The sequence below is a fragment of the Diadema antillarum genome, unplaced genomic scaffold (assembly GCF_040938485.1).
Source record: "Diadema antillarum isolate AM-2024a unplaced genomic scaffold, OU_Dant_1.0 seq00000508_RagTag, whole genome shotgun sequence".
Classification (NCBI taxonomy): domain Eukaryota; kingdom Metazoa; phylum Echinodermata; class Echinoidea; order Diadematoida; family Diadematidae; genus Diadema; species Diadema antillarum.
The window spans coordinates 769,613-796,782 of record NW_027271463.1 but is presented as its reverse complement, the minus strand read 5'-3'; the positions used below and the strand labels follow the sequence as shown (position 1 = coordinate 796,782).

General features: G+C 37.8%; 1 protein-coding gene across 1 annotated transcript; it reads left to right on the top strand.

The window, feature by feature from the left end:
• Positions 1-521: 521 nt before the first annotated feature.
• Positions 522-22,238, top strand: LOC139734078 (pancreatic lipase-related protein 2-like). The gene is made up of 6 exons (XM_071644892.1): positions 522-526; positions 589-731; positions 17,359-17,642; positions 19,370-19,598; positions 20,531-20,682; positions 21,933-22,238. The coding sequence occupies exons 1-6, from the start codon at positions 522-524 to the stop codon at positions 22,236-22,238; spliced, it is 1,119 nt and encodes a 372-aa protein (XP_071500993.1).
• The last annotated feature ends 4,932 nt before the right edge of the window (positions 22,239-27,170 follow it).

The following is a 27,170-nucleotide window of genomic DNA, read 5'->3' as shown; positions in this document are numbered from 1 at the left end:
TTCGGATTAACGAACCATCGGAATAACGAACGGTAACCCAGAATTAGAGAGGTATTGTATTCCTCTTAGCATGTGTCATAAACAACTTCAGAGGATTCATAATAACAAATATTTGCTATTGTGACATAAATAAATCCACATGGCCTGTACACCGACATGGATTTCACCAATTTAAGCTCTTACAGTTTATTATTATCTTAAGCCCCTTTCCGATTTCCTTCAAATATCACTGATGTGTTCTTTAAATTCCCAGCTTCAAGACCGGTAGGCCACAAGGCTCTCTCAGGTTGCCACAATGTCGGTACAAAAAAAAAAAAACCCACACACAAAAAAAACACAAAAAACATATATATACATATATATTTGCATTCCATATATCTGGGCCTCGAAAAAAGGCTTATACAAATAGGCTAATACAAAGTGAGCCTCGGGCTAAAAAAAAAAGAAAAAGAAATGAAAGAAAGAAAAAAAAAAAAAAGGTTATGAAGCCACGTTCTGAATCATTTGCTTCACGGGTCCACATGGGGTGAGTTATACCTCGACGCGCGAATTAACTCTCAGTCTGTTGCTGCCTTGCTTCAGGGACAGTCAGCCGGAGCTCACAACAACGGACCGTGTAATAATCCAACCACTCACTCCCGGCACTTCCTACAAGGTCAAACTGAACGCGGAGTACTGCAACAATTCTACCGAGAAGCTCGCCGAAGGAGATACCTCCACGTTGAAATTACGTGAGTGTCGACTTCTACAGAGTTGAACCATGTTCAGATTCGTTAGTTACACTATTAAACAATGGATTATGACGAGTTCTAAAAATTGTGGTAGGGAGGATTGGAACGAATGAGTCCCTTACGCGATAATCATGGGGACAAAATCTGCAAAACACTCGGTTGAATGTTATGAAGAAATTCAAACATTGTGTGAAGAAGTTAGAAATTTTTCGAAGCCTTGTTAATTTCTGTTGGTCTTCTGTTCATGATGTCAGAATATAGGAATATAATTTTTACAAATTCGTTTAATCTATAAAGTGCATTTTTTTCATTACTGAGGTATGATATGTGTAATGGCTAATGATTGCATCGTATGATTTCGATCTACTCTATTCATCTTGGAACTTCTGCCCCTGCTACTCCTATTACATTAATATTGGTAAAATTTGCCTCCGGAAAAAATAACTAGTGAAGTATTCAGAACCCTACAGCGAGCCGGTTCGAGGACAGCTATACATACACTATCACTATGCTTCATAATCCTTATTCCCCGCCCCCTCCCTTTTTTTTCCTTTTTATTCCACCACTGGAAATGGATCAAGCAGTATGCCTTTGTTGTAATTCTAACATCTATGTAATGAAAAAAAAAGTCTGCTAACGTAGAATCATGTTTAACAGAATGAGGTATACAGTGATAATGAAAAATAAGTCACTTTTTTCGAGTTCGTTTAATGTATGTCTCCTCGCGTTCAGAACACTCATCAACACCAGAAAGCACAAGCATGGATTCGACATCGTCCGGTAGGTAAAATTAACGTGCGATTAATTGATTTTTTAAATCGAATTTTCCTACTTTTTTTACAATCATTTGCATGTATTTCGAAAGCATGCAGTATATCACGTACACTGTATATTTCATGAATACTAGTCTATTATGTATCTCTGCATAGTTCTGTGGAATTCATAGCAACCATTTCTTTTTCGGTTATTTCTGCTAATAACTGGAAAACAGTGATTTCCCAAATCAGTATAGCAAAAATACGATCCTCCAAAATCTCATGGTCATCAAGACGAGTGCCTCTCACTCGGATATTTGACTGGGTACTAGGTATTTTAACAGGAAATTAATTTCGAAATACTTGCATTTCCTTGAATCAAACTGACACACAGTGTAAATAATAATGCTATCTTTTACTTTTCCGTCATTGCGTATAGCTTCGACTGAACAAGCACAATTCTCGACTGCGCAAACAGAACTCCGCTCTACAGAACAGAGTGAGTGTGTATTACTTTCGTCTACATTTTCTAAGTCCTTTCATTTCAGTGGGTGTTCTATCGGGTGCTGTTCGTTATTCCGAAGGTTCGTTAATCCGAAACACACGAATTCCATATACCTAGAGGTTCGTTAATCCGAAAAAGAAAAAGGGCTCGTTAATCCGAACATTTGTGGCGTTATTCCGAAGGTTTGTCATTCCGAAAATTTGTTAATCCGAAAGTGAAATAGGGTTCCCTATTCTGATGGCTCGTTTATCCTAAAATGAGATAGGGTTTGTTATTCCGAAGGTTCGTTATTCCGAAAATGAAATAGGGTTCGTTATTTCGAAGGTTCGTTGATCCGAAATGAAATAGGGTCCGTGACGAACCTGCGGAATGACGAGCTTTGTTTTATTTTCGGATTAACGAACCTTCGGAGTAACGAATCTTCAGAATAACGAACCTTCGGAATAATGAACTTTCGGACTAAAGAACCTTCGGAATAACGACCCTTCGGAATAACGAGCTGTAACCGTTCTATCGTAATGTGGCGTTCACAAGCCATTTATCTTCAGTTGTTCATGAGGCTAGTATCAATGAAAGACAATCTAACTGCCCAAAGAGAAGGCCCTGACTCTAATGATCAAAACTGCCCTAAATGTAGTGTAACATTGTTCGTTAATGCGTGCACGTTCGGTGTGTCAAACACACAAAAAGTAATAATGGTAGAAGAATCAAAAGAGATGACACATGGATGAGGTGTACATTTCTTGGAAATAGCAACTTTCTAAACTTCTCCTGATTACTTGCGAAATAAGTTCGTGAGGATGGTTGATGAATATTGAATTAAGATAAAGAGTTTCTAAGCACATCGCAGGGCCGGCGCTGCGTTTTTTTAAAGTGAAGGGGTCCAGTTTATGGGAACATAAATTCTTCATTTTGAGGATGGGGGGAGAGATTTTGGATGACTGTTAAATTGTGTCCCTAAATCGGATGACAAGCAAAATAATCATCAGTATCATCATCATTATCACTATAATAATAAAATAGGGGGTTATCATTTTTTTGGTACAACTTTCGGAGTTAATCGGCTGACTATAGCTGGCTGTCAAACAAACAGACACAAACAACAACAATAAAAAAGACTTAGTGTGCAAAAGTCAGCTGACAAGCTTTACAGTGTGTAAAGCCACTGCTCTAAAAAGAAAATCCCCTGCTGACAAGCTACATTTTTTTTTTTTTTTTTTTTTTTTTGCAAAAGAGTGTGAAGGGGGGAGGTGGGCAACTTTAAGATGATACTCTACTTGCTAAGACGTAAGCTTACATTGGAAGTGCAGTGCTATGAAAATTAATGTGGAGTAAGGTCAAAGTTAAATATTGCGAAATGACCCAAGTGTGGTAAGTTGCTTCCCAAGTTCGACTTCCTTCTTTTACATCCTAGCTGAGAGTCAACCCCATCGCCAACCCGTCGATCGGTCAAAGCAACCGCCTGCGCAACTGCCGGTGTCTCTGACGCTTGTTATAAGCGGCGTGGTATTTGTGATCGCTTGCATCATCGCTTGCATTGCCTACAAGACCTTTTTGCGACCCTCGATGAAACTCGATTCTGTCGTTTCAGGCGCCTTGACCAAGGTCAACGTAAGTCGACAGTTCTTTCATTCTCGGTCGTGTTTGAGCGGAGGCGTTTTAAAATGGCTCCCGAAAATTCTGAAAATTCCAAAAGTCCTACAATCAATCACTGATTTTTGTAATTTTCTCATTGCCTTGCTGCGCACATAAAAGTTATGTTTTCGTATGATGCGCAGGCTAAACTAATCAATTAAACCATGGCATGTACGTGCCAAATCGAATAATGTAATTCATGAAGATGTGATCTGAAAAAAAAAATGTTTAAAAGACAGGAGGAATAAGATATGGAATGGCCCTAACCCTGGACAAAAAAAAAATATTTTTCATTTTCAACAATGATCCCGACATTAATCGAACCTAAGCCCACTTGGAGGTGAACTTAACCTTGAAAATACTTAAGTTCGTCTCTATAGCAAAACACCAGACAAACAAAAAGTGACAATCGGTGAAATAAAACAAAAAACTGAGAAATGAGAGAGGTATAATTTCTTTAAGAAAACAGACAATATTCGGTGATGTTTTACGCGAGCTCCCCCTATTTTCCTTGTACCAGACGAAAAATTTTCATTTTCCCCTAATAAATAAATGCGTATTTAATCTTATATGCACTCTGACTTGATACAACCCTGTTCCTCTCGCCGACAAACTTGTATGTCCCCCGTCTAATTCTTCGCAGTAATTGTAGCACCGACCTTTAAATTTTGGGAAGTAGACTTCATAGAGATTTTAGCTTCCATTATCGAACGTTAATGAGACTACACGTAGCAGCTGTGCCTCTCTTTGTAAATATTAACTCTGATCTACAACAGAGTGTACGATGTCTCATTTCATGAGATGGCCCTGAGATCAGGACTGAGTATTTTTATTTTTTTTGTAGTTCATATTTATCTACCGTTCTGCATTGTAACAGAAAAGCTGTCAGGGTCGACACTCCTGGAGAAAAATGTTGATACAAGAACCAGAACGCTTCGACCTTATCCGCACGAAGCCCCCTCCCCCAGAATCTTCTCCGGACCCACCGAAATCTGCGGACTTTAGGCGGCCAGACACCAAATCCAGCCCTTATATATCCATGTACAGCGTCGTAAACACCCGCCCTAGTTGATTTTCACCTCAGTTGACAATACAGCGGACTCCCGTTATAACGAAGTCCTCGAAACCGGCAGTTTTCTTTCATTATACAAAGTTTTCGTTATTACCGCAAAAAAAGTAAGGAATTAGAAAACATGGAGCCGATAATGTTGCGGCCTGGGTTTTTACTTCGGTTGGAACCGGAATTTGTTATAACAATGTTCGTGATAGCGGGAGTTCAATGGTACTTTCACAATCAGGATCAAGAGCTGGAATTTGTAAGTTTGTGTTTTGAGAGGAGAACAACGAGGGACTAAAGAAACAAACGAATCATGAATCACACCCATCTCTCGGGCAGAACACGGTCATAACTGTGTTTGTGTCATGAAATTGCCATGGTTTTGATCTATGAAATTTAATAGAAATGCGAGCGAAAGGCGTGAAAATTGTGTAGGCCTTTGCAGAGACTCCTGGTAAATGCATTCTACATGTATTAATGTCACAAGTTTATCGTTGGGTAGAAGCTCCTGCCGTCTTTCATTATTGAAAGGATCCGATGATTTTCAGACTTGCAATTTTGATATCTATAGATTGGTCATACTGGGTACAGGGTTTCAGAATGGAATATTTAGTGAATGGGATGATGGATAAGAATGTTTTTTTTTTGTTGTTGTTGTTCAAAGCAAGGATGATGACAGAGCAGATTTACTTAAGAAAGCATGACTGGGCGCTGTAATGGAATGTCATTGCTGCATTACTGGAATATGTGAGGCTCCTACGTCATCATCCTCGTTCTGTGTATTATGTTTTGAGTTGTTTGGAGCATTGGGTTATCTGCTCAAACCATAATAAGTACAACAAATATGCACATGGCAATATCGATTTATGTACTAGTACTACATTGTGTATAATGTGAAATTACATGTATAATCGTTTGGAATGCCCGTTTAAGCGTGTGTATAGGCATTAAGACGAATGACTCGGCGATGTCATGACGACACTGTAAGAAGTGTAGATACTTTACTCACGTGATCTGTGACGCAATGTGAGCACCAATGTTTTCATAGTATTTTGGACAAAATTCATGAGCCAGATTTGCTTGTAGGGTTACGAAATGTTGATTTCTAGTGAGCCACTGAAAAAAATAACAACTTTCGCTCAAACATCTCATCAACTAAAGTGGCTAGTTTGTGTTTTGCATTTAAGAAAACAAGAAAGAGAATCTTCTGTGCCCTCTCTGCTGATTATAAAGGCGGTTGCCTATTATATGAAGTTGAAATTGATGTACATAATCTTCAAATTCTGATTGTGCCTTGAATCTGTGACTAAACAGACTTCTTGTGTATTTGTGTCGTATCTGTGGAAAATAGGTGCGTTTATTGAAGTTATCTCTCGATAGTTCAGAAGTTGAGTAAATCTAAACGGAGACCAATGCAATGAAAATTTGAATTGGATCTTTCAAAAGGCATGCTAGACCAAGATGTGCCCAGTATCATGTTAGTACAAAGACTTGATACATTTCCATACTTACACATTCCCTCTGTCATGTAAAACATGTTTTCAGCGAAAATAGACTGTAAATATTGATTTCATATGTAATATGTATGTATATATGCCTTATAAAGATGTGAGCCAAGCAATGGTAGTACAACGTTTCCATGCATGACAAAGTCATGTACATTGAACTGATAGGGACCCCGTTCCCAAGGAATAGGGCGTAATATGCCAAAAGAGTAAGACGGAGAAAACAAGGAAAATAAAAACACTTCAGTAAGAAAGAACGAAGAAAGTAGGGAAAGATAGTATCAAGAATGAGAATGAGAGAGAGAGAGAGAGAGAATGCTCAGCTCATTGAAGGAAGCAGACTTAACCAGAAGAAGAGTATGAAGAGGAAGAGATATGGAGAGAGAGGGAGAGGGAGAGAGGCTATAGGAGGGATTTACCCTGGCATTGGTCTGTCAAAAGCACAAAGAATCTATAGAGTTTGAATTGTAATAATGAATAACAAATTGATAAGCGTGCATGTCGTTTTATGTATTGTTTCTTTGCTAGTCACCATGATTATATAGGTATGAAGTACTGTACACGTCACAGTATCGATAAGAGAATGCTTACGATTGGACAGTTAAGTACAATGTGATTATAATTTGTTTTGTTTGTTTGTTTTTTAGTTGTAGGGTCCTTTCTGTCGGTACAATTAAAAAAACGTTTTCATTTTTGTTTGTTTTTAGCTCACCTGAGCCAAAGGCTTAAATAAGCCATTACGATCTTGCGTCCGTCGTGCGTCGTGCGTCGTTTCGTCGTGCTTCGTCCACGATGTCATCAGTCGTGCGTAAACTTTTTACACTGTCATCTTTTTTCTGAGAACCCCATGACGGATTTTCACCAAACTTAGCCCTCTGATTTGTGTACGTGTCAATCCCCTTATTTTCGTGGTAATGTCGGGCAACATCGGGGTATTTACCTTAGCTGGCTAGGGTAGAATTTGGCAAAAGTTACCGCGACGACTTACGAGCAACATATTTCTGGAACCGTTTAACAGGCAGGGCAATAAAATATTACCCGGACGCTACCCGAGCGTCGTCGCGGTAGCTCTTGGTTGAAAGGCTCTGTTAAAACGGAACTTGAGGCTTGCCCCGATGTGGCCATAGATAATGGTTGCTGTAAGTGCATAAATTAAGCATTGAAATTTGTGAGAGTGTGCAAGTGGATTTAAGACAATGACAAGTCAAAATGATGTTGATTCAACTGTGACTATTACATGATATTCATTTACGCATGATGTTTTAACATCACAAATACATGGACGATGAACATAGTACTTTCGCTTGTTTTCGATCGTATCAGTAACGACTTAATGCATATTTATTATGACTACTTGTAATTTCTACAACTGTGCTTCGAGAAGTATGTCCTTGTCTCTGCTATTTTAGTATTTTTGAGTACGAGTATTATACGAGTATTTTTGCTGCAAAATATTGTATGATAAGCGAACATAAGTATGTGCACATGTTTTTGAAAAGAATGCCTACTGTCATGTATGTCTATATGAGTTCCGTGGTCTTGTGTACAAGACCGTGGCAGACTACATAGAAAGACCCTGGATTTCATGTTCATTGATAAAAATGCTATTTCACACAGTCTATACAATGCGAAGAAAAAACGTTGATATAATAATAATAATAATAATAATAATAATAATAATAATAATAATAATAATAATAATTGTTTTGGATATAAACTCCAAATTTTATTGTCCAAGAATGGAAATTCATTTTGCCCAATTGATCGTGGGCCCGGCAGCCACTGAGCAGCGCCAGATCGACGTTGCTCTAACCTTTTCAACTGTTGAACGGCAAACAAGGCAGCAGCAACTCCCATCTTTTAACGTCTTTTGGTATAACGCTGCCGGGGTTTGAACCCACGACCTCCCGATTGTGAGGGCAGCCGCTCTACTCACTGAGCCAACACATCGGTAGTTGCTCGGCCCTATATGTTTTTCTACAATAAGCCAACACTGTTTATTTGGAACTTTCAATCTTGTCTGAACGTAAAATAATATAGTATAAAGTGATGTTTCTATAAATCAGATGGACTGATTTGTGCAAATGAGGCCTTGAATAAAAGCGATGTACCATGTAGCAACCTCTGTGTATATAACTGATGCTCTAATCTCTCATGTAAATTCAAAATCGTGCAAGTTTGTAAAATTTGGGGAGGCATTATTGTAGAAAAACATATAGGGCCGAGCAATAATGTGAAATGTATGAGGAGATTAACAAAATAATCAGGCTTTTTTTTTTTTGGCGGATGCCTTTGATTTCTCATCTTGTAGCCTCTTAGTTGAAAGAGTGGGGGAAAATTCACTCTTGATTTCTTCTTTAAAATAAAAGGTATGACCTATGTTTGACCTGAGATATACTACACCCGCACCTATACATTCCAGATTATTGTTCTTGTTGATAGGACTGAGAGCATAGAACTCTCTTTTATTTTTTTTAGAATTTTACAGTTATATTCAATTAAAAACAAAAACAAAAATGAAATTCAGCGTTTTTCACACGCAACCGGACATTGCCGGATGTAGGGATGACTTCATTCATGATAACAAGGTGGTGACAAGTCGATGAAAAAAAAGAAGAATTATAGTAAACTGAAAAAAAAAAGTTCCCCGTAAACTCCTCGAGGGCTTGCAGTGGATGGAAGAAGTAAATGGGGTGTTTAATCACACCAGGCGTTCGATCAAGTGTGAAACAAATTGAAACGAATATTTAGGGGAAGGGGTGTAGTTGTTTTTTATGCATATGACGGATTCTTAATTGCCTGGTCCATTTTCTAACAGGTGAGAATGATTGTATATCTAATTGAGCAAAAGTACTTCATGCAATGTACATGTGGATTATCTAATTTTGTGGTACTGTCTGTCAGTTCCAAGTCGATGTTCGTACATTGTAAATGCAATTATGTGTATGCAAGAGTTCATATCTGTTAAGGAGGATATGATTAGATATGTAAACATATTGAACAATTAATTTATTTCCACGAGAAATATACCAAATGAATCTTTAGGCGTTGGGAAAAATAACAAATATATAGACTCTTTCGTTTATCTTGACCACTATTTCATTAATACCTCGAACACTTCCATGAATAGTCGGGGTTTTTTTCTGCACAATAATAGACAGCGTCGTTCGGTTTATACCAGTATTTCACTTAAAAGTCAAGACCGTTACTTATTGTGTGTAGAAGATGCCTTCATGTTTACTCTTTTCACTAATTTCCTCTGCGCGATCCTGCAAAGCGACGTTCGTACCAGTAGCCCTGCAAGGGCGATGGTACCGAAACTGTGTACGTGGCTGGTTCCCTGCACAATTGCATTCACCTTAAAGTGATGGTATTAATTTGGTTGGGATGGGGTTTCAGTTTTCAACTTTTTTGTGAGATAATGAAAAACATCTTATAAAATTCTAAAGAGCGTACAATTCTAAGAGGAACTGAAAGTTTATTTGATGAAAATTGTTTTTAAAATAGTTGGCATATCCAAAAACATAGTGGTCCTAATGATAGGTGGGACCCACCTTATATTAGGACGACTTTGTTTTGCTGGTTTTTTTAATATCCCAGTCATATAAAACATATAATAAATATTTAATTCATCTAAGAATTGTGTGGTCTTTTACATTTCACAAGTGGTTTCTGATCATCTCACAAAAAGTGAAAATTTAAATCCCCATCTCAACCGAAATTGTTCCATCTTTTTAAATGAAGACGTCGAACTATAAATCAATAACGTTGTTCAATTGACTTTGTGGTATATTTTGTATGAATAATGAATGTGGGAATCAAATCAAATCGAATCAAATCAAAGTAATTACAGAACGTTAGCAATGGTCCATTGCTGTACTATTAAACTTTTTTTTTTTGCAATTTTTCGAAGTAAGACAAGGTTGGTTTGACTATAATTATACCTATTGAAATGTATCATATAATATGAAGGGATTGATGGCTAGCCCCTCTCCACATGCTCGGGGAATACTGATAAAGGGGAATTCCAGGCCAATCATAGTCTAAAAAGAAAGTCAAATATGACGAGCACATCCCTCAAGTAAAAATTGGTCAAAATGGGATTAAAAGTAAAGAAGATAGGAAATTTCAAATATTCGCTAATTCTCGGAAAGCAGTTATTGGATAGTTGATATGAATAATCATTACGTGAGTGACTGAGCTGACGATATCATCAAACCCCAAGAAAATGACGAAAAATTCAATTTGCTACCAAAGTGTAAAATATAATGTTATTCCTATGTGCAGAACTTCAAAATGGTGACAAGACATATCAGGATTTGGGACTGGGGCATATTTGCTTTTGAACAAAATACTTGAAATTTAAAGATATCATATACAAACTTTAAAGTAGGTTGTGAGGGACTGACATGATCAATTTAGTATTTGCATATTCATAACATTGACTGTTCAAGAACTGTTTCGTGAAAATTAGCGAAACTTCAAAATGTCCTTAATTTTCATCCAATTTTGATCGAATTTTCAATTTTTGTGCGAAGAAACTTTAGCCATTTTTAGACTAACTTACAGGAGATCCTGAATTCCCCTTTAGTAAATTCGAACACGCTAGTTAAGCACATTTTGGTGTGGCACTGTATAAAGCTGAGATTTTGTACTTTTATGCTTTTTCTTAGTGTTTCGTATGAGATGTAGTAGAATGTAGTAAACATAATTGAGGGCTCTTCTTTTCATATGGGAAATTTACCAACCTCGGCGTTTCATTCTTTTGAATTACCAATAAAATTTACAAAAAGAAAAATCTGTTTTGAGTTTATTTTTTTATTTGGTATAAAATGTGTCAATTACTGCAGAGAAGACTTCCAGTTTTCCATTCCTCGTATCGACTAAACAAGCCAAGAAAGCATTTTTACGTTACTGACGTCCGGATTCGTTTGTGCATACATGGAAAACGCGCAGTCCTCTTTTGTTGAATATGTGGTACATTGTCAATAGTAATATGAAAAAAGCTCGTGGCATAGCTATAGTCACGCATACACAGAGTACACGTAACTCATGTACACAGCTAAACTGCCTTTGTTACCAAAAACAAAAAATGCTATTTGAGTACATGTGACAGGAAGTTTATGAATGCAAATACGATAAAATTTGTAAGATTAGTAAGTAACAATCGCTGAATGAATCTGAAAAAAAAAAAACATCAACAAAACCATTCCGCTGCAGGTTAAGAAACTGAGTGGAAAACAAAAGAAAAGAACGCTTAGCGTTATCGTAGGTAGATGTGAAGTAACATTTGAATTTGATAGTTGTCAGAAGATGGCTACTTTGCTACAGGACAAGATTCCCAAATCAGGAGAAACTTTCACTCGCGTTTCGTCATATATTATGTGTCTCATGTTCATAAATGCTTGATTTTACTACATACATGCTACATATTGACTTACATATAGCGCGCATGCGCACACAGGCAGACAAAAACTGTGAGTAAAAAATATTAATATTATTTAGTATTAATCTGTGTTACCTAAGACAAAAGAGATTATTTAACCTGAGGACTGCTTTTGTAATTCTACGAAAGAAAAGTAGCCCTCGTCGATTCTTGGTAAATGGTTTTCTTAGGTGTACTGTGTTTGGTTGGTGACAGAAATTACGTACATGCAAGAGCTGTCTACTTCCTTAGGTTATTTTGTTGAATTGGCATAAATCAGTATCTTCCTCTTCCATGAAAATGCAGCATAACAATAGTTGTCTCCATTTCCGGCTTACTTTCTCTTTGTTTTGTTCTTTGAAAGCCGTTTACACTCAATAATAGTGATGTGTTTACCCTCACTTCAGTACACTCATATGCACACTCTATACACAGACACGTGAACAAAGTAGTATTCATATTTTACATGTTATAATAGAATGTAGTCCATTAATACACACAACGTATACATATCTTACCAATTAGCGTATATACCTACGAACATACTTGATCTGAGTCCACAATCTGCACTGGAACACGGAGAGAAACGTTCGGCTGCAAACGGTAGGTATCCTGGGTGGTTAAAATTGGACCCCTAAACTGAGTGTATCAATTTTGATGAAATGCATGGAGAAACATGTTTAGCCTATAGGGCCTAGTGTGATATCCACCATCCTCGTGTCATGTTTTCCCTGTTTGTTTTCATTTCGTCATGTGCACATAGAAATAATATGCCCAAAGATATTAAATAATTTTATTGACGGACAGCACAAAATCTGCCACAATTTTCAAACCCAGAAGTTCAGTTCAGTTTTTGTTTAAGTTTTCTCCATCGCAACATAGTCAATAACATAGATGCACAGTGTACATGAAATTGAATAATTTCAACATAAGTAATCAATACAAAGGGAGGTGCATTACACTTTACAGAAGGAAATCATACAAATAAGCATTATAAAGATAAATTAATCGGAGGATGGAGATGGGGGACCCACTGAAAAGCGAAGCTTGTAGATTGTGGGCCCCAGATGCAATATACAATGTTCAAACGAAAAAATAAGGAGATATTCGTGGTCACCAAACCCAAGTCATATTGAACGATCGGCCAGATCAAACATTAATACATACATGCCGTTTGTACTTGTTCATAGAGCTGATACACTAAACATGCTAAATGAAACATAGAAATCCAGTAAAGACGAGACTAACAGCACAAACAAGCAAGATACAAGACAAGTACGTGAACTAGGACACACCCAAGTACGAACAAGAACACTACAAATGCAACAAATTTATAAACAACGAAAATCGGGACCGGTGTTGAGAAAGGAGAAAAGAAAAAAGAAAGTGGAGCGGGTACAGAAGAACATACATTTGGTAGAAGCATTGAAATGCATGGGACATTATTTTCTATTAAGCCTTAAACTATGACTCAATGACAATAAATACTAATTATATGAAATTGCACTCATTCATTCGATTTATGTGATTGCAACAATATCTACTTCAGTTTCCTTTTAAATACAGCTAATGATGGGGCATTTTGAAATAATTATTATCACTCAATGCATTCCAGAATCTTGGCCCGTCATAATGAACGTATTTTGTGCTAACATGGACCTCAACTAAGGTAAATGTTTTCCAGTCTGAGTTTAGTGCTATATAGAAATAACAAGCACAAACACGTGGCAGATTATTATCGGGTTAATGGCGCGGTTATCTCCTTAATGTGAGAATTGCGACAGACTGCTCCTGCTGTTGGGGGCTGCTTGGTGAACGTCTCGTAAAATTTCCGCCGGTTCTCGTCGTCTGGTAATCAGTAGTCTCCAGATCTCGCCTTCTTACATGTACCATGGGACTCTTGTTCGCACTCGTTCTTCTTGCAGCCATCTCCTTGCACGGTAAATTTTGTCATGAATTTTGCTTACCCGACTGTAATTGATTTGTTTTGAGTTGTTCTTGCATGCCAAAGCCCATTTCATTTGACATTTATATGGCAACTCTACAAGCATCGTCGTCTGTTTATCTCCGCTTTTCAATTAATTCATTCAAATAGGGAATGCATCTTATTTAATCAGTCATAAAAGAATAGTAAAGACATGAGAGAGGTTAGGTGAGGAGGTCTTTGTCTTTGGGGCCAAAATGTAGAGGTATACTCAAGTTTGGGCTAGTTACAGATTCACCTTTGTCAGGACAGAGCTAATGGATAAGAAAAGATGGCACACTGCAGCACGAAGCTGTATCCATTTTATATCATCTTTGTCACAAGGAACGAGTGCTGCTGGGCACCTTCAAATTTACAAAATATTGTGTGTGTTAGAATAACGAGTCGGATTGTACAAACATTTCGTGAGTGACATTCGAGTAACATGCATTATTCTATGTGCGCCACAAGCTATGGAGGCATGAGTCAAGGAACCATCACTGCGTGATACCGATTTGTTAAAACAGACTTACAACAGAGATAAAACAGTCTCAGAATACCACCCCAGAAATAGTACTCAAACTCAATACTAAATAGAATATTTTGACAAAAGCGACCGTCGCACAGTGGGCCAGAGAGATACCAAAGTGCGCCAAAAGTCATTTTGGGCACTTGGGATTTTTTAATTTTTGACATGCGCTCTTGAGAGGAAATACTTTGAAGAATATTTCACTGAAATATTTAAATCAGATATGAACATTAAGGGGATATATTTCCTACCTAAAGTAGCAAAATACAACATTTTAAGAGTTTCAAAGCAAATTGTAACCTCTTTAATGAATACGTAATTTCGACATATAGTTTTTGAGATATCAACCTGTAATTTCTCCCACATATTTCTCAAAGTTTATCTTACGTTATGAATGCCGTAAAAATGCAAAGGAACCTAATCTTCATGAACATTTTCCGGTAAATATCCTTGAAAAGAGGGTAATTATTTGTCTTTTTTAATATATCCAAATGAAAAGTTTAGATTGCCACGGATTTCCAACTAAATTCTATTACCACAACATTTCCTGATGTCTCAGCTTTAAGCTGATACCAGATTTGGCTGCCACCTTTTGCCACTTTTTGTGTTAGAGCCGATTTTCCGCGGCACATTACGTGTATTTTGGACCTGGCAGCCGCTTAGGAATTCTGTTATCATACGGCGCCGCATGAGGGCGGCATTATATTTTAAATCATTTTTTTTTTCTTCTTGCACGTTAAAGGCCCGCAAACATGATTAACACTGAATAAGAGGTAAACAGAGTTATAAATATATGAATAGGGTTAGTTCCGGCACCTAAAAGACCCTTCTTTCAAAGATAAAAGAGTACATAATTGCACATAACCAAGGTCATAGCCATATTATTGTCCATATTGTCATAGCCACTGCTGTAAACAAGCTATTCCCTCTGCAATACATACTGTATGGACACCTAAATACTTCGATCCTACTCTTGACATGCAGATAGAACGTTATACACCTAAACACAGATATTCTATTCTCATCGGTTACTCTTTGGAAGCAAAGTCTGTTGCTATCCGGCTGCTCACCAAAGTATATCGGATCGCAGTCTGATGAATCCGACTGTGTCGGTCGACTATCAGGTCAATGTCAGACATTGCTCGCGTGATCCTCATCGGACGATCTTGCCTCATGGGATCATGCCCGACCTGTCTGACATTGACCTGATAGGCGACAAATACAAGTCGGATTCATCAGACTGTGATCCCATATACTTAGGTGAGTTGCCGGAAGCAAAAAATAAAAATAAAAAATGCTTCCGACGACTGACTGAGGAGAAAAAAAAAAATCCTTGTGGAATGGGGATGAATCTATAATTTCACATGATAGTGATTCCGATAGATTTTTCATTAAAAAAAAAATCTTTTATTATAGCTTTTTCAAGTAAACCTTCATACACGGCAGACTCATTCTTAGTTATTAAGTCATAACCTTTCATTCTCCTGATTACTGACTTCACAATTTGTTATCTTTCCAGTAAAATTAGACAAAATGGTTTTTTTAGTGTTGCGTTTGTATAAATTGATATGGCATAGGCCTAAGGTTATAAAGCAGAGAGATTGATTTGATACCACACATTTATGTCCTGCTAGAATAGAGCGAAGAAATTCACCCAAAAGTACAGCGTACATCACAAACTTATTCTAATTTACACGGACAACAGTATTATTTTGCAGTACGTGTGTATGATATGGAACTTCCAGCGCAGCATGAATTCGATCGCCAAATGTTTATACACTTTCTGTGGCCAATTATGTAAGCATCTTGTATTCAATGGTAGTAGATAAGCAGTGTCAGTGAATGTGAAAAGATAAATGAACCCCTTTTCAAATTAACCTTTAAAGAAAATAAAACAGCCCAAGATTTGCACTGCTTTATTAGTCATTTACAGACCGATTTTTGGTAGCCAATGAAAAATCAGCATCACAGTGACGTAATATGAGTTTGAAATTATGTTCAATCAATTCTACGCCCCAAATTACCCCTAGGCACCAAATTTGGATAAAAAGAAACCATGGGATATAATTTTGGCGCACTTTGAGCTCATTCTGGCCCACTGTGCGTCGGCTTTTATAGCCCTGCTCTCCAACGACGGCGGCACCCATGTTTTAAAAATTCATGACTTCTGTGCGGATTGTCCTATTCACTTTAAACTTGATTTAGTGACGTGTTCTGCCAATATATATATACATGTCATGTATACATGTATATGTACGTGTATATATATATATATATATATATGAAACAAGGAAGGGAAAACTGACCAGTTTTCGCTATATATATATATATATATATATATATAAATCGCATTTATTCAGTTCATAAAATCTTCGGTTTAGTTTCCCTTTAAGAAAGATACTGTTAAAATACTGATAGCTATGGCATTAAAAAATGATTAAAAAACAAAGAATGAAGAAGAAATAGAGCTTCAATGATGACTCTTATACTTCTGCTGCTACCGATTAAAATGAGAATGATGGTAGAAATAATGATAATCATTACCGTCATTACTGCGAGTTTAACTTTGGAACTGTTAAAACCCACCAGAGCAGCGAGTGGGTTTTAAACTGTTCCGAAGTTAAACTAGAGCATCCAATTCTCATTGATCCATGAAATAGGCCTGAGCATCATTTGTGTTATAAAATGGGCCGGTAAATTCATGAAATAAAACCATCTTCCCCATCATGCGTTTGGTATACCTATGCAACACTGTACAAGACTTGAGCCATGCGTTCGGATTTTACTGGACGCATGGCTCAGTATGGATCAGTAAAAATCAATGCATGACAACTTGCCGATCAGATTGCAGAGATTCTAAAGCCCATTTTTATCATTCTTTCTATACCAGCAGGGACTACACAGTGCTACTAGGGTTTTCTTTGCCAATCGACACTCAAAGCACACAATACGAGGTTAAAGAAGTACTGTTGTGTCAGAAAACTCAGCACTTCCAAACCTCCATTGTAAAACAATTATCAATCCTTTGAATTATTTGCAGGACCATTTCTTTAGGTAAATCGTAGATATTCCATCACACACAAACAAAATAAACTCTTACAGGCACACGCACGAACACACACACACACGCACACACACGCACACACACGCACACACACGCACACACACACACATCAGAAAACCAGTGCTTCTAACGTGGACATGCATCCGTTTGATCCTCGCTTTGAAGTTTGTATCTTTATGTATTGACTAGTCCGGTGTGCTGAAATTTGCTACGATGATGTCGGCTGTTTCAACAACGACACGTGTTACCCCTTCGGATTCCCGCCAAAGACCCCCGAGGAGATCGGAACGAGGTTCTATCTCTATACAAGGAGCAACAAGAACGACCCGCAGGAAATAAGCCGCAAGGATGTGGCGGGTCTGCGCGCCTCCTTTTTCGACGCCCGACGTCGGACGAAGTTCGTCGTCCATGGCTACACGTCCGATTCGTTCTCCTCGTGGGAAAAAGCCAAGAGGGATGCACTCCTTCAAGTGGTAATTTCTGGAGTTTTGTTAAATTCATGTTATCTTTTGCCTTTTTGATTTACTTATATTTATATACATCTATATCTAGATTATCTATTTCTCTCTGTATATGTGTGTGTGTGTGGGTGTGTGCTTTGATGTGGAAAGAGAAAGAGAGAGAGAGAGAGAGAGAGAGAGACTGAAATGAATCTGTTCGTTTTGAATGTCAAAACTGTCGGTTTGCAGTGTATCTGGGATTGTTAATTGCCAGTTTGTATTAATCACATTTCGAAGACTCAAATGAAGGTGGTGGACTGCAGTTGAATCAATGGGTATTATGACCTAACAGTCGACAATGTAACAGTTTTACTATGGCTATTATTTTGTTTTGGACGTCATTCACACGATTTGTACAACTATATTACGCCATTCTGCTCATTCGACAGAATGAAGATTAAATAAGTCTTTAATTTTTTGTTTTTATATTTCATTGCGTCAAACTTGAAGGAGGAAAGATCTGATAGATGACTAGGCCATATATCATAAAAAGTTGATATGATAGCAACTCTTGCTGGAATGGCAATTGTCATGGTAACAACAAGAATCCAGCTTCCTGATTGGCTGTTGCTATTGGAAGTTGCCATTCCATCAAGAGTTGCTACCCAAACATCTTTTATGAAATGGGGCCCTGGTCCCGTTTCATAAAACTTGTTACCAGAACAACTGCCACATTATACATTTGCTCTCGGTCAATCATATGCAAGGATTTCAGTAGCTTATAACAACTATCGTAACTTGTTTTTGATAGCAGGTTAATGAAACGGGGCCCAGTACTACCGACTTTCAGTCGAGCTTAGTGAACAAACAGATTGTTGGAGAATTATTACCTCTTCTGCGCTACCAACTCACACTATATAAGTTTTAAAACACTTAGATATGGCATGCAGAATCCCTGTTTGGGAGCCGCAATATAGTTTTTATCGTGAATTCTCCATCTGTGACTTCGCACCACGCAAAAACAGTCATGCGATACTGCTCGACTTGTGGTACACTCAGATATTGTTAGCATGCTGAGATGAAAGTAAAATAAAAATTATACAATGGATATGCAAATAAACAGAAAAAGAAACATGGGGCTTGGAATGGTGGAGATCTCTTTAACATGAATTTGCCAGTTCTTCCGCATCAGTTTCAGAATCAAAATCAGTTCTTCCGAAACCATTTACAACTATACGTTGAATCATCTCTCTCTCTCCCAACAGCAATTCATTAACCTCGTCGTGTATTATGTAACTAACATGAATGTTTATTTCTAAGATTTATTTGTTTGATCGAGCCCAGTACACAGCTGCATAGGTTCTCGCACCTTCTTTTGCCTCAGATATTTATTAATCTTAGTCATGACAGTTGTCTACAATGACCACCAATACCATAATTATTATCAAAACTTTATTGCATATCAATATGATTATTCTAAGTATTCTGTCATGAATATTTTAACAAAATATCATTTCTCAGCACACAAAAAAAGAAAAAAAAAAGCCCCACACAGGAAATATATTTTTAAATGCATGCACTTATGATAAAAATGCCAACTGTGCAAACTTAAAAAAAAGAAACATTAAATGATAGAAAAGGGTGAAATCCCTCACATCTTCCTCCGTAAGGAGTTGTGATTTTCGGTTAAAAATTCAATAATGAACATTACGTTTTGTTGGTAAATGACAACGTGGGATTTATTCGTATCAATGTAACAGGAGAATGTGAATGTTATCTCCGTCGACTGGGGCACCGGTGCCTTGGGCCTCTACAGCAAGTGTCACTGGAACGCACGGGTGGTAGGGCGAGAGATTGGTCTCTTGGCGAGGTTCCTCAACCTCGAGGCTGGCATGTATTATAAGGACGTCCACCTGATCGGCATGAGTCTTGGGGCACACGTGGTCGGGTTTGCCGGCGAGTTCCAGCCGGGCTTCGCTCGTATCACTGGTGAGAAGCAGCCAAGCCAAAATCTTGATAATGATCATCCTACTAGTATCCGACACTCACAGAGATGCCGTAAATCAAGAAAAGAAAATAATTGTATTTGGGGTTGGAACGATATCGCTATGGTATTTTTGGAAAGGGAAGTGCTAGAAATGAGCTCTATGTGTTGTTAATGCATGGCCGTCATCACGAAAGACTTACATAATAATTGAACACTGCTACTCTAACTTTCTGCATATCTGAATTTTAGAAGAATTTACATTTTCGCGGATGAGTTTCATTACATTCATTTTATAAATATACATATTTTCTACAGCAAAAACGTTAAGAAAGCTAGCCACTGAATGTGGACGCATTTCGTGATAAAACCTGCTTTAAACAAAAATGTTGAAGTTCATCATGCAATCAAATGATCGAGTAACTAGTCAAATGAAATAGGAAACTTGAACATATGAACATATAAAAAAAAAGATTCTTAAAATATTTGCCCAAAGCAAATTCCATTACTCTTAAAAATACCCAACGTGAGGTATTTATATCCGGAAGTTAACCAACGACAAATAAACTCTTCAACAGGTTTGTATTATGATGAGCGACCGCACGTATTCCAAGTTTGTGTCATTTCGTAACGAGTGTTCCAGGATTTCTTTCGAGGAGATCGACGATAAAGCTGTGATTACGTGTAGAAAGAATTTTGTTTTCACAGGAGGAATTCTTGATGATTTCTCAAACTGTTTCTGGAAACGTCGTCTTGTTAATCATCCGGGTTAATTACCTCGAGTTGCATTTAATTTTCGCCAACGGATTGACTGCCTTGAACTGGACAAAATGTAATAGACCTACAGACCGAGAACTCATACTCGTGCAATATCCATCACCGTGTTCTTATGTGTTCTCATCATTTTTATAAATACATTTTCATATTTATACTACAGGTCTTGACCCAGCTGGACCGTATTTCCGTGATAACAGATACGATTTTCGAGACCAGGGTCCTGAGTGCCGTCTTGATCCCACCGATGCTCTCTTTGTCGATGTCATACACACGGATGGCAATGACATCCTGGGTGCCGGCCAAATTTGGCAGGTATACAGAGCGTATAAAAAAAAAGATAATCCAACTTTGGAGGGCTACCATTTGTCAGCTATGAAGAGCAAAATGTTAATTGTGAGGAAAGAAAAACTCTTCCTCTTTCTATTGAGACCTAATTATGTTGATAATTGTCATGCATGACTGAGCACATAAACTTTAAAGGCAACAATGACAAATTGCACTTTTTCCAAATTTTCCTTTTACTGTAAGGGAACAATGCATGCCTCACTGCATGGATGAGATCTGGCAATGAAAGTTGCCAAATAGGTCAGCCTGTACGAATGCAGGTTTGTGTTTAGTGTTTGTGTTTAAGGTCTGTGTTGAGGTCTTTATTGAGGTATTCTCCTAACATTTTATGGTCCACAACCTTAAACATGGCCTTTTGTCCGATATCTGTCCCACAGAGGCCAATACATAGTCCATTTTTCTCTGTTCATATTCAACACATAGCTCCCAGTCACAAACCATGTCTTGAATATGATGAGGGAAAATGGATAGTGGTTTTGCCTTAATGGGAAGGACCGAGTTATCGACAACGTGGCCATGTTGAAGGTCGTGAATCATAAAACATTAGAAGAAACCCTAAACACGAATTTGCAGTCATGAAGGCTGGACTGATGATTTGAAAACTTCCATTGACAGATCTCATCCATGCAGTGATCCCAGACATGCATTGTTCCTTCACAATAGCACTCAAACTTGGAAAAAGTGCGATTTGTCAATGTTGTCTTTAAATTCAATTTGCTGAGTCATGCATGACATTTTTCACCATAATTAGGTATCAATGTAAAGAAAAAGAGTTCTTCTTTCACTATACAACCAACATTGTTCTCTCCATAGCTGACACTTAAGAAATGGTAGCCCTCCAAAGTTGGATTACCTTTTTTTTATACGCACCGTATAGGAATGAGTGAAAGGCTGGGTCATCAGCAATACAGCATGTTTCACTTTCAGTGTGGTTTGTTTCTGCGTTTTCCATGAAAATCACATGATATACGGTATATGTACGGATTGTATTTGAACAAAGAGTAAGATGTAAGTATGTGCGTTTGGTGCATATAACAATTACTTTGTCTTGCTGTCGAGCTATATATCTTTCGCCTGCCTATCCATTCTGAATCCATTCTACCTATTAAGCAATGTATTTTCCGACTTATATAACTACACCTATCTTTCTCTGTCTTACAACGTATGTAATCTTTTTTTATTTATTTGTGTAACTCAAATGCATATCTATAATCCAGCTTGGCCATCAAGATTTCTATCCCAACGGTGGGCGACATCAGGCCGGCTGCGAAGGCCCCGATATCGTCTCCGGCTGCAGTCACATGCGAGCCGAGTATCTGTTTACCGATACAATTTTGGAGACGTCCTGTAGTTTTACCGCCTACCCGTGCTTCAACTGGCTGCAGTTCGTGCGGGGAAAGTGCCAGGAGTGCGGACCGCTTGGCTGCCCCACCATGGGATATTACGCCGATCAGAACATGATGGTTAGCGGAAAATTCTACCTGCGAACCAACGGACAATCGCCATTCTGCATAGACGAATGAAAACACATCCCTCCCGTAGAATCAACCTTATACCAACAAACCAACCAAACAAACACACACGAATTTAATTAAATTGTGGCAATTGCAGTTTTTCCTTTCTAGTATGATTTGTCTCGTGGTATTCAGTGTTATCTCGCATCATAATTATACTTTTAGCTAGTTTCTTCACGTATCAGTAATTTATTCTACCACTGTGTCTACAGGTCACTTTTATTTTCTTTCTCCAAGTATCAGTACATAAAAATTCTACAGGAGTAAAAAGTGGCCATAAATCAAAACTTTAATGGACAAAAAGAGGATGGCACTATGCTTATCAAACAAGAGTTTGCTTCCCGCAATGCATTCGGAAATGACACGATACCCTACGCATGATTGTTTCTGTAAAGCTGAATTTTAACTTAACTGTTCATCCAAAGTTTTCGACTGAGACTTTGACTTTGTTCTTGATTTTTTTTTTTTTGCTCTAACTTATACGCCGCTCATTTTCAAATATATTTTCAACTTTATGATGACAATATCAATGTTGGTAAAGAATAAATCTGTACATGGTACAAGACGAGGACGTATGGTGGGATAAATTTGATGGTAAATGTTTCGACTCGCGAGTCAACTTTCATGCTTAATAAAGTGGGTGATAGTAATGAGATTGCGGCGAATATACCATATCCCCTATCAGTGAACACAACAAAAGTAATCGAAAAAAGAATGTACTAGAAATACAGGAAGAAGGCCGATAGTTCAGCAGCAGATCTCTATGAAAAAAAATAAAGAGTCACAACTTGTTTCTTCTGGCTATGAAAAAGACGCATTTCACCCTAACCGTATACCTGTGCAAATAAATAATGTTGGCCCTGAACATGACTGAAAAACTCAGTGGACATGCATGAACAATAAGAAATGACATCTGTAAAAGTGTTTACTATATAAAAAATAATAATGCATGAATAAGTATTCAAGTGAGTGTAAGCCATGTCAACAGCATATACAGTAATCACGAAACATATCTGACTGCTTCTTGGTCGAAGCTGTAGGCAAGGGATGCAGCTTCACAAAGCGACCTTGGGTATACACAGTTATGGTGGGCAAGAGGAAAAGATGGTGGCAAATCAACATGTCACACATATCAGTGGCGGATCCAGAGGGAGCGCAACCGGCACACCCCCCCCCCATATTTTTCTTTAAAAACAAAAGAAATAAAAAGAAAAAATGAAATGAAACCCGGAAGTGGCACCAGGAATATCAGTTGACCCCTCCCCCCTTTACAGAATTCCTGGATCCGCTCCTGGATATCATCAGTGATACCAAACAGACCGCCAGACTTTCTTATTGGAGTAACAGCTACAACTGAACTTTTTTAACCTCGATCACCATGTCCGTCCGAAAAGTCTCGAAACTTTTTGCCCCACGTGGGCTCTACATGTTACACAATTTACATAAATACATATTCATGACAGTACAAATACTGACAAAATCTGAAAGATTTAACATTTATCTGTTGACGTAAATTACAAATAAGTTACAAAATTAATTTCAAAATTGATGCAACCGTACTTGATCTTGTATTTTGATTTTAATCGATAACATTTATCACACCAAAGTATTGTATCAGTTTCCATATCCTTTTCCACATATCACGGATGGACAGTATGCAGTTGACACGACTTATTCTCATGATTGAATTGTTCAATTTTTTCATTTATAACTGCTATCATAAAGTGATACTCCACATTATCACGATTGTGTATAATTGATTTTTCCAGAAGCTGTTGAAAAACAATTTATATCACATTGGTCCAAGTAAAAGTGAACCAAGTTAGCATTGGTGAAGCTGGGCATTACAAAATTAAAGTAGACGATCCTTATGAAAATTATTTATGTCCGACAAATTCAGAGAGATACGTACAACTTGTCAGATGTAATATATATGTTAATAAATCAAAATATGGAATGGATCTTAGAATGACTGACATTACAATGATTAAAATGACTACCATGCAGAATTAAAGATTCCAATTTGTTTCCTTTTCCTTTTTGACTTTACCATGAGAGCGGAGTTATACTCTGACTAATATGAATAAAGATCAAAACTCATATGCATCAATGCATTATAGACATGACATGTATATGAGTGTATATTTGTGTATGTTATTCTGTCCCTCTATGAAAAGCAAGATTGTCGTCACTTCGTACAGATAGGTTCATGCCATGATGTCACAAAGAAATACATAATTCGTAGTCTCATACAGATTTAGTATGACTTTAATGAGATTGCGTGTACTCCACCATTTAAAAAAAAAAGAAAAAAAAAGGCATTTCAACGTGGAATGGTAACGACAATAGTGAATATTCGGAGGGTCATCCAACAAGGCTGACACCCACGAGACATACAGCCCACGAGTTCGACATTGAAAAAAGGTCAATGAGCCACACAGCCCACGAGTCGTACAGCCCGCGAGTTCGACACTAGGCAAATAAAGCCATGAGTTCCACATAAATAATAATAATAATAATAATACAGGGTACTTATAATGCGCAAGTTCCACAGTTATCGTGCTCAAGGCGCAGTAGAAGAGTAAGTTATGAAATACAAAAATCCTTACACAAACATGCACATGAAAATGAATGACACAATAATGATAATGAAAAAATACACATCATTAAACATCTGGAAGGATTATAAAATTTCAGTAAATTAACATTGTACTCTGGGGAAGATCCGTGTACGCAATAAAAAACAAATAGTAATAGTTTAAATACAATGCGAGATTGAACAGGTAACCAATGCAATGAGGACAAAACAGGGGTAATGTGAGTATTTCTCCTGGTAAGGGTAACAATGCGGGCTGCTGAATTTTGCAATTTTTGTAACCGTGAAAGTTGAGATTGTGGTAGCTAAAATAGGAGTGCATTACCAAAGTCAAGTCGGGATGATATAAGAGCATGAACTATTTTTTCTGTGGCCGAACGAGTTAAATACTTGCGAATAATGCCCAAATTACGTAACTGATATCTCACGGATTTACAGACAGCAGAGATGTGAACACACATGGACATTGTAGAATCAAATAATACTCCAAGATTTCTACATGATTTAGATGGAGCAATAACCACATCCTTGTCAACCGTTAAAGAAGGAAGACTAACCTTGTCAAGTAGAACCTTGGAACCAATAAATAACAACTCTGACTTTTCCTGCTTTAACTTCAATGAATGCGAGCTCATCCACTTTTTGATATCATGGATGCAAGCCTCAAGTTTCTGAATGATGTCAACGACATTGGTTTGGGTAGGTAGAAATGATGTATATATCTGGATATCATCAGCATAACAATGATGGTTAAAAGAGTGACAATGTAAAATCTCTTTCAAACCAGTCAGATAAATCGAGAAAAGCGTTGGGCCCCCGACAGATCCTTGTGGGACACCACAGTCTAATGGAGCAGGATCAGATTTTGCATTATTAACACAAACAACCTGAAACCTTTCAGATAAGTATGACTTGAACCACTCAAGAGCTTTACCATCAACACCTAATGACTTCAAAGTATTCACCAGAATCGTATGATTAACAGTATTAAATGCTGATGATAAATCAAGCAGCAAGAGAACAGTAATCTTTCCATCATCCATATCTCTCAAAATATCATTGGATAAGTTAACTAGTAAGGTCTCAACACTATGATGCGGCCGATATGCTGACTGACGGTTATCTAAGAGATTATTCTCCAGCAGATAGTCTGATAATCGTGAAAAGACAACGCGCTCAAGGATCTTGGACAAAAATGGAAGATTCGATACAGGCCGGTAATTCTGCAGAGCCTCAGGATCAAGGGATGGCTTCTTTAACAAAGGGTAAATGTAAGCCAACTTCAATGAGACTGGGACTGATGCCTGCTGAAGACTCAAATTAACAATGCTGGCTATTATAGGTGCAAAAAACTGTAGCACACTCTTTCACTAAGATGGTAAGAATCGGATCTAACTCGCAGGACTTTGGTGATATGTTGCGCAGAAGTTTCTCAATCTCAGCTGGAGAAGTAGATTCAAATGATAACAAAGATGCACTTGTTTGCAAGGGTGGTTGAGGGGTGACATCTGCATGAAATTTGCTACATATGTTACTAATCTTTGACTTGAAGAACTGGATGAAGAGCTGCGCCAAGGATTGAGCATCCACATGAGCTGGAAGGGGTGATGACTTCTTACGATTCAGGAGACGATTAGCCACACTAAATAGACGCTTCGAATCCGATCCGCAGTCTTCAATGAGACTAACATAGTAGTTCCGCTTGGCCTTGCGAACAAGAGAATGAACAATCTGTCTCTGATGGGAGTACAGCTGACGATCTATCTCCAGTTTGCCTTTGGTACGCCATTTCCGTTCAGCTTTTCGACAGCTACGCTTAGCAAGGATAATCTCATGAGTATACCATGGACTTGTGGACTGATCCCTCCTGATGCACATCTTAGCAGGTGCGACAGTGTCGAGAATGGTGCCTAGATGCGAATTATAATTGTCAACAGCACTGCACACATCCAAGTCAGATGAAGACAACTTAAAGGCATTGCAAACATCAGCAGCAAATGCAATCCTGTCTATCGATCTGATATTTCGAACAACCTTGTATCTCCTAGTCTGGCGAGGTTTATCAAGATGGAGGTTGCAAGTAATGGCAGAATGATCAGATATGCCAGGTATGACTTGAACATTGGAATGAAATTCACACTCGGACGAGCGAAACAGTAATACATCGAGAATATGTCCCTTCTCATGGGTAGGGACATCTATTACCTGGATGAGACCATGGCTAGAGAGCAATTCATTGAATTTCTTAGTGTTGGAAGAAGCCAAATTGTCCAGATGAACATTCAAGTCACCACATATCAAGAGAGGTGTCGGACGAAAAATGTTATCATCGAGCATGGATGAGA

Excerpts from the sequence above, each read along its gene's own strand:
- LOC139734078 (XM_071644892.1), top strand. Across the intron at positions 732-17,358 it reads TACCTCCACGTTGAAATTAC|TCCGGTGTGCTGAAATTTGC; the intron begins GTGAGTGTCGAC and ends TGTATTGACTAG. Across the intron at positions 20,683-21,932 it reads GTGCCGGCCAAATTTGGCAG|CTTGGCCATCAAGATTTCTA; the intron begins GTATACAGAGCG and ends TCTATAATCCAG.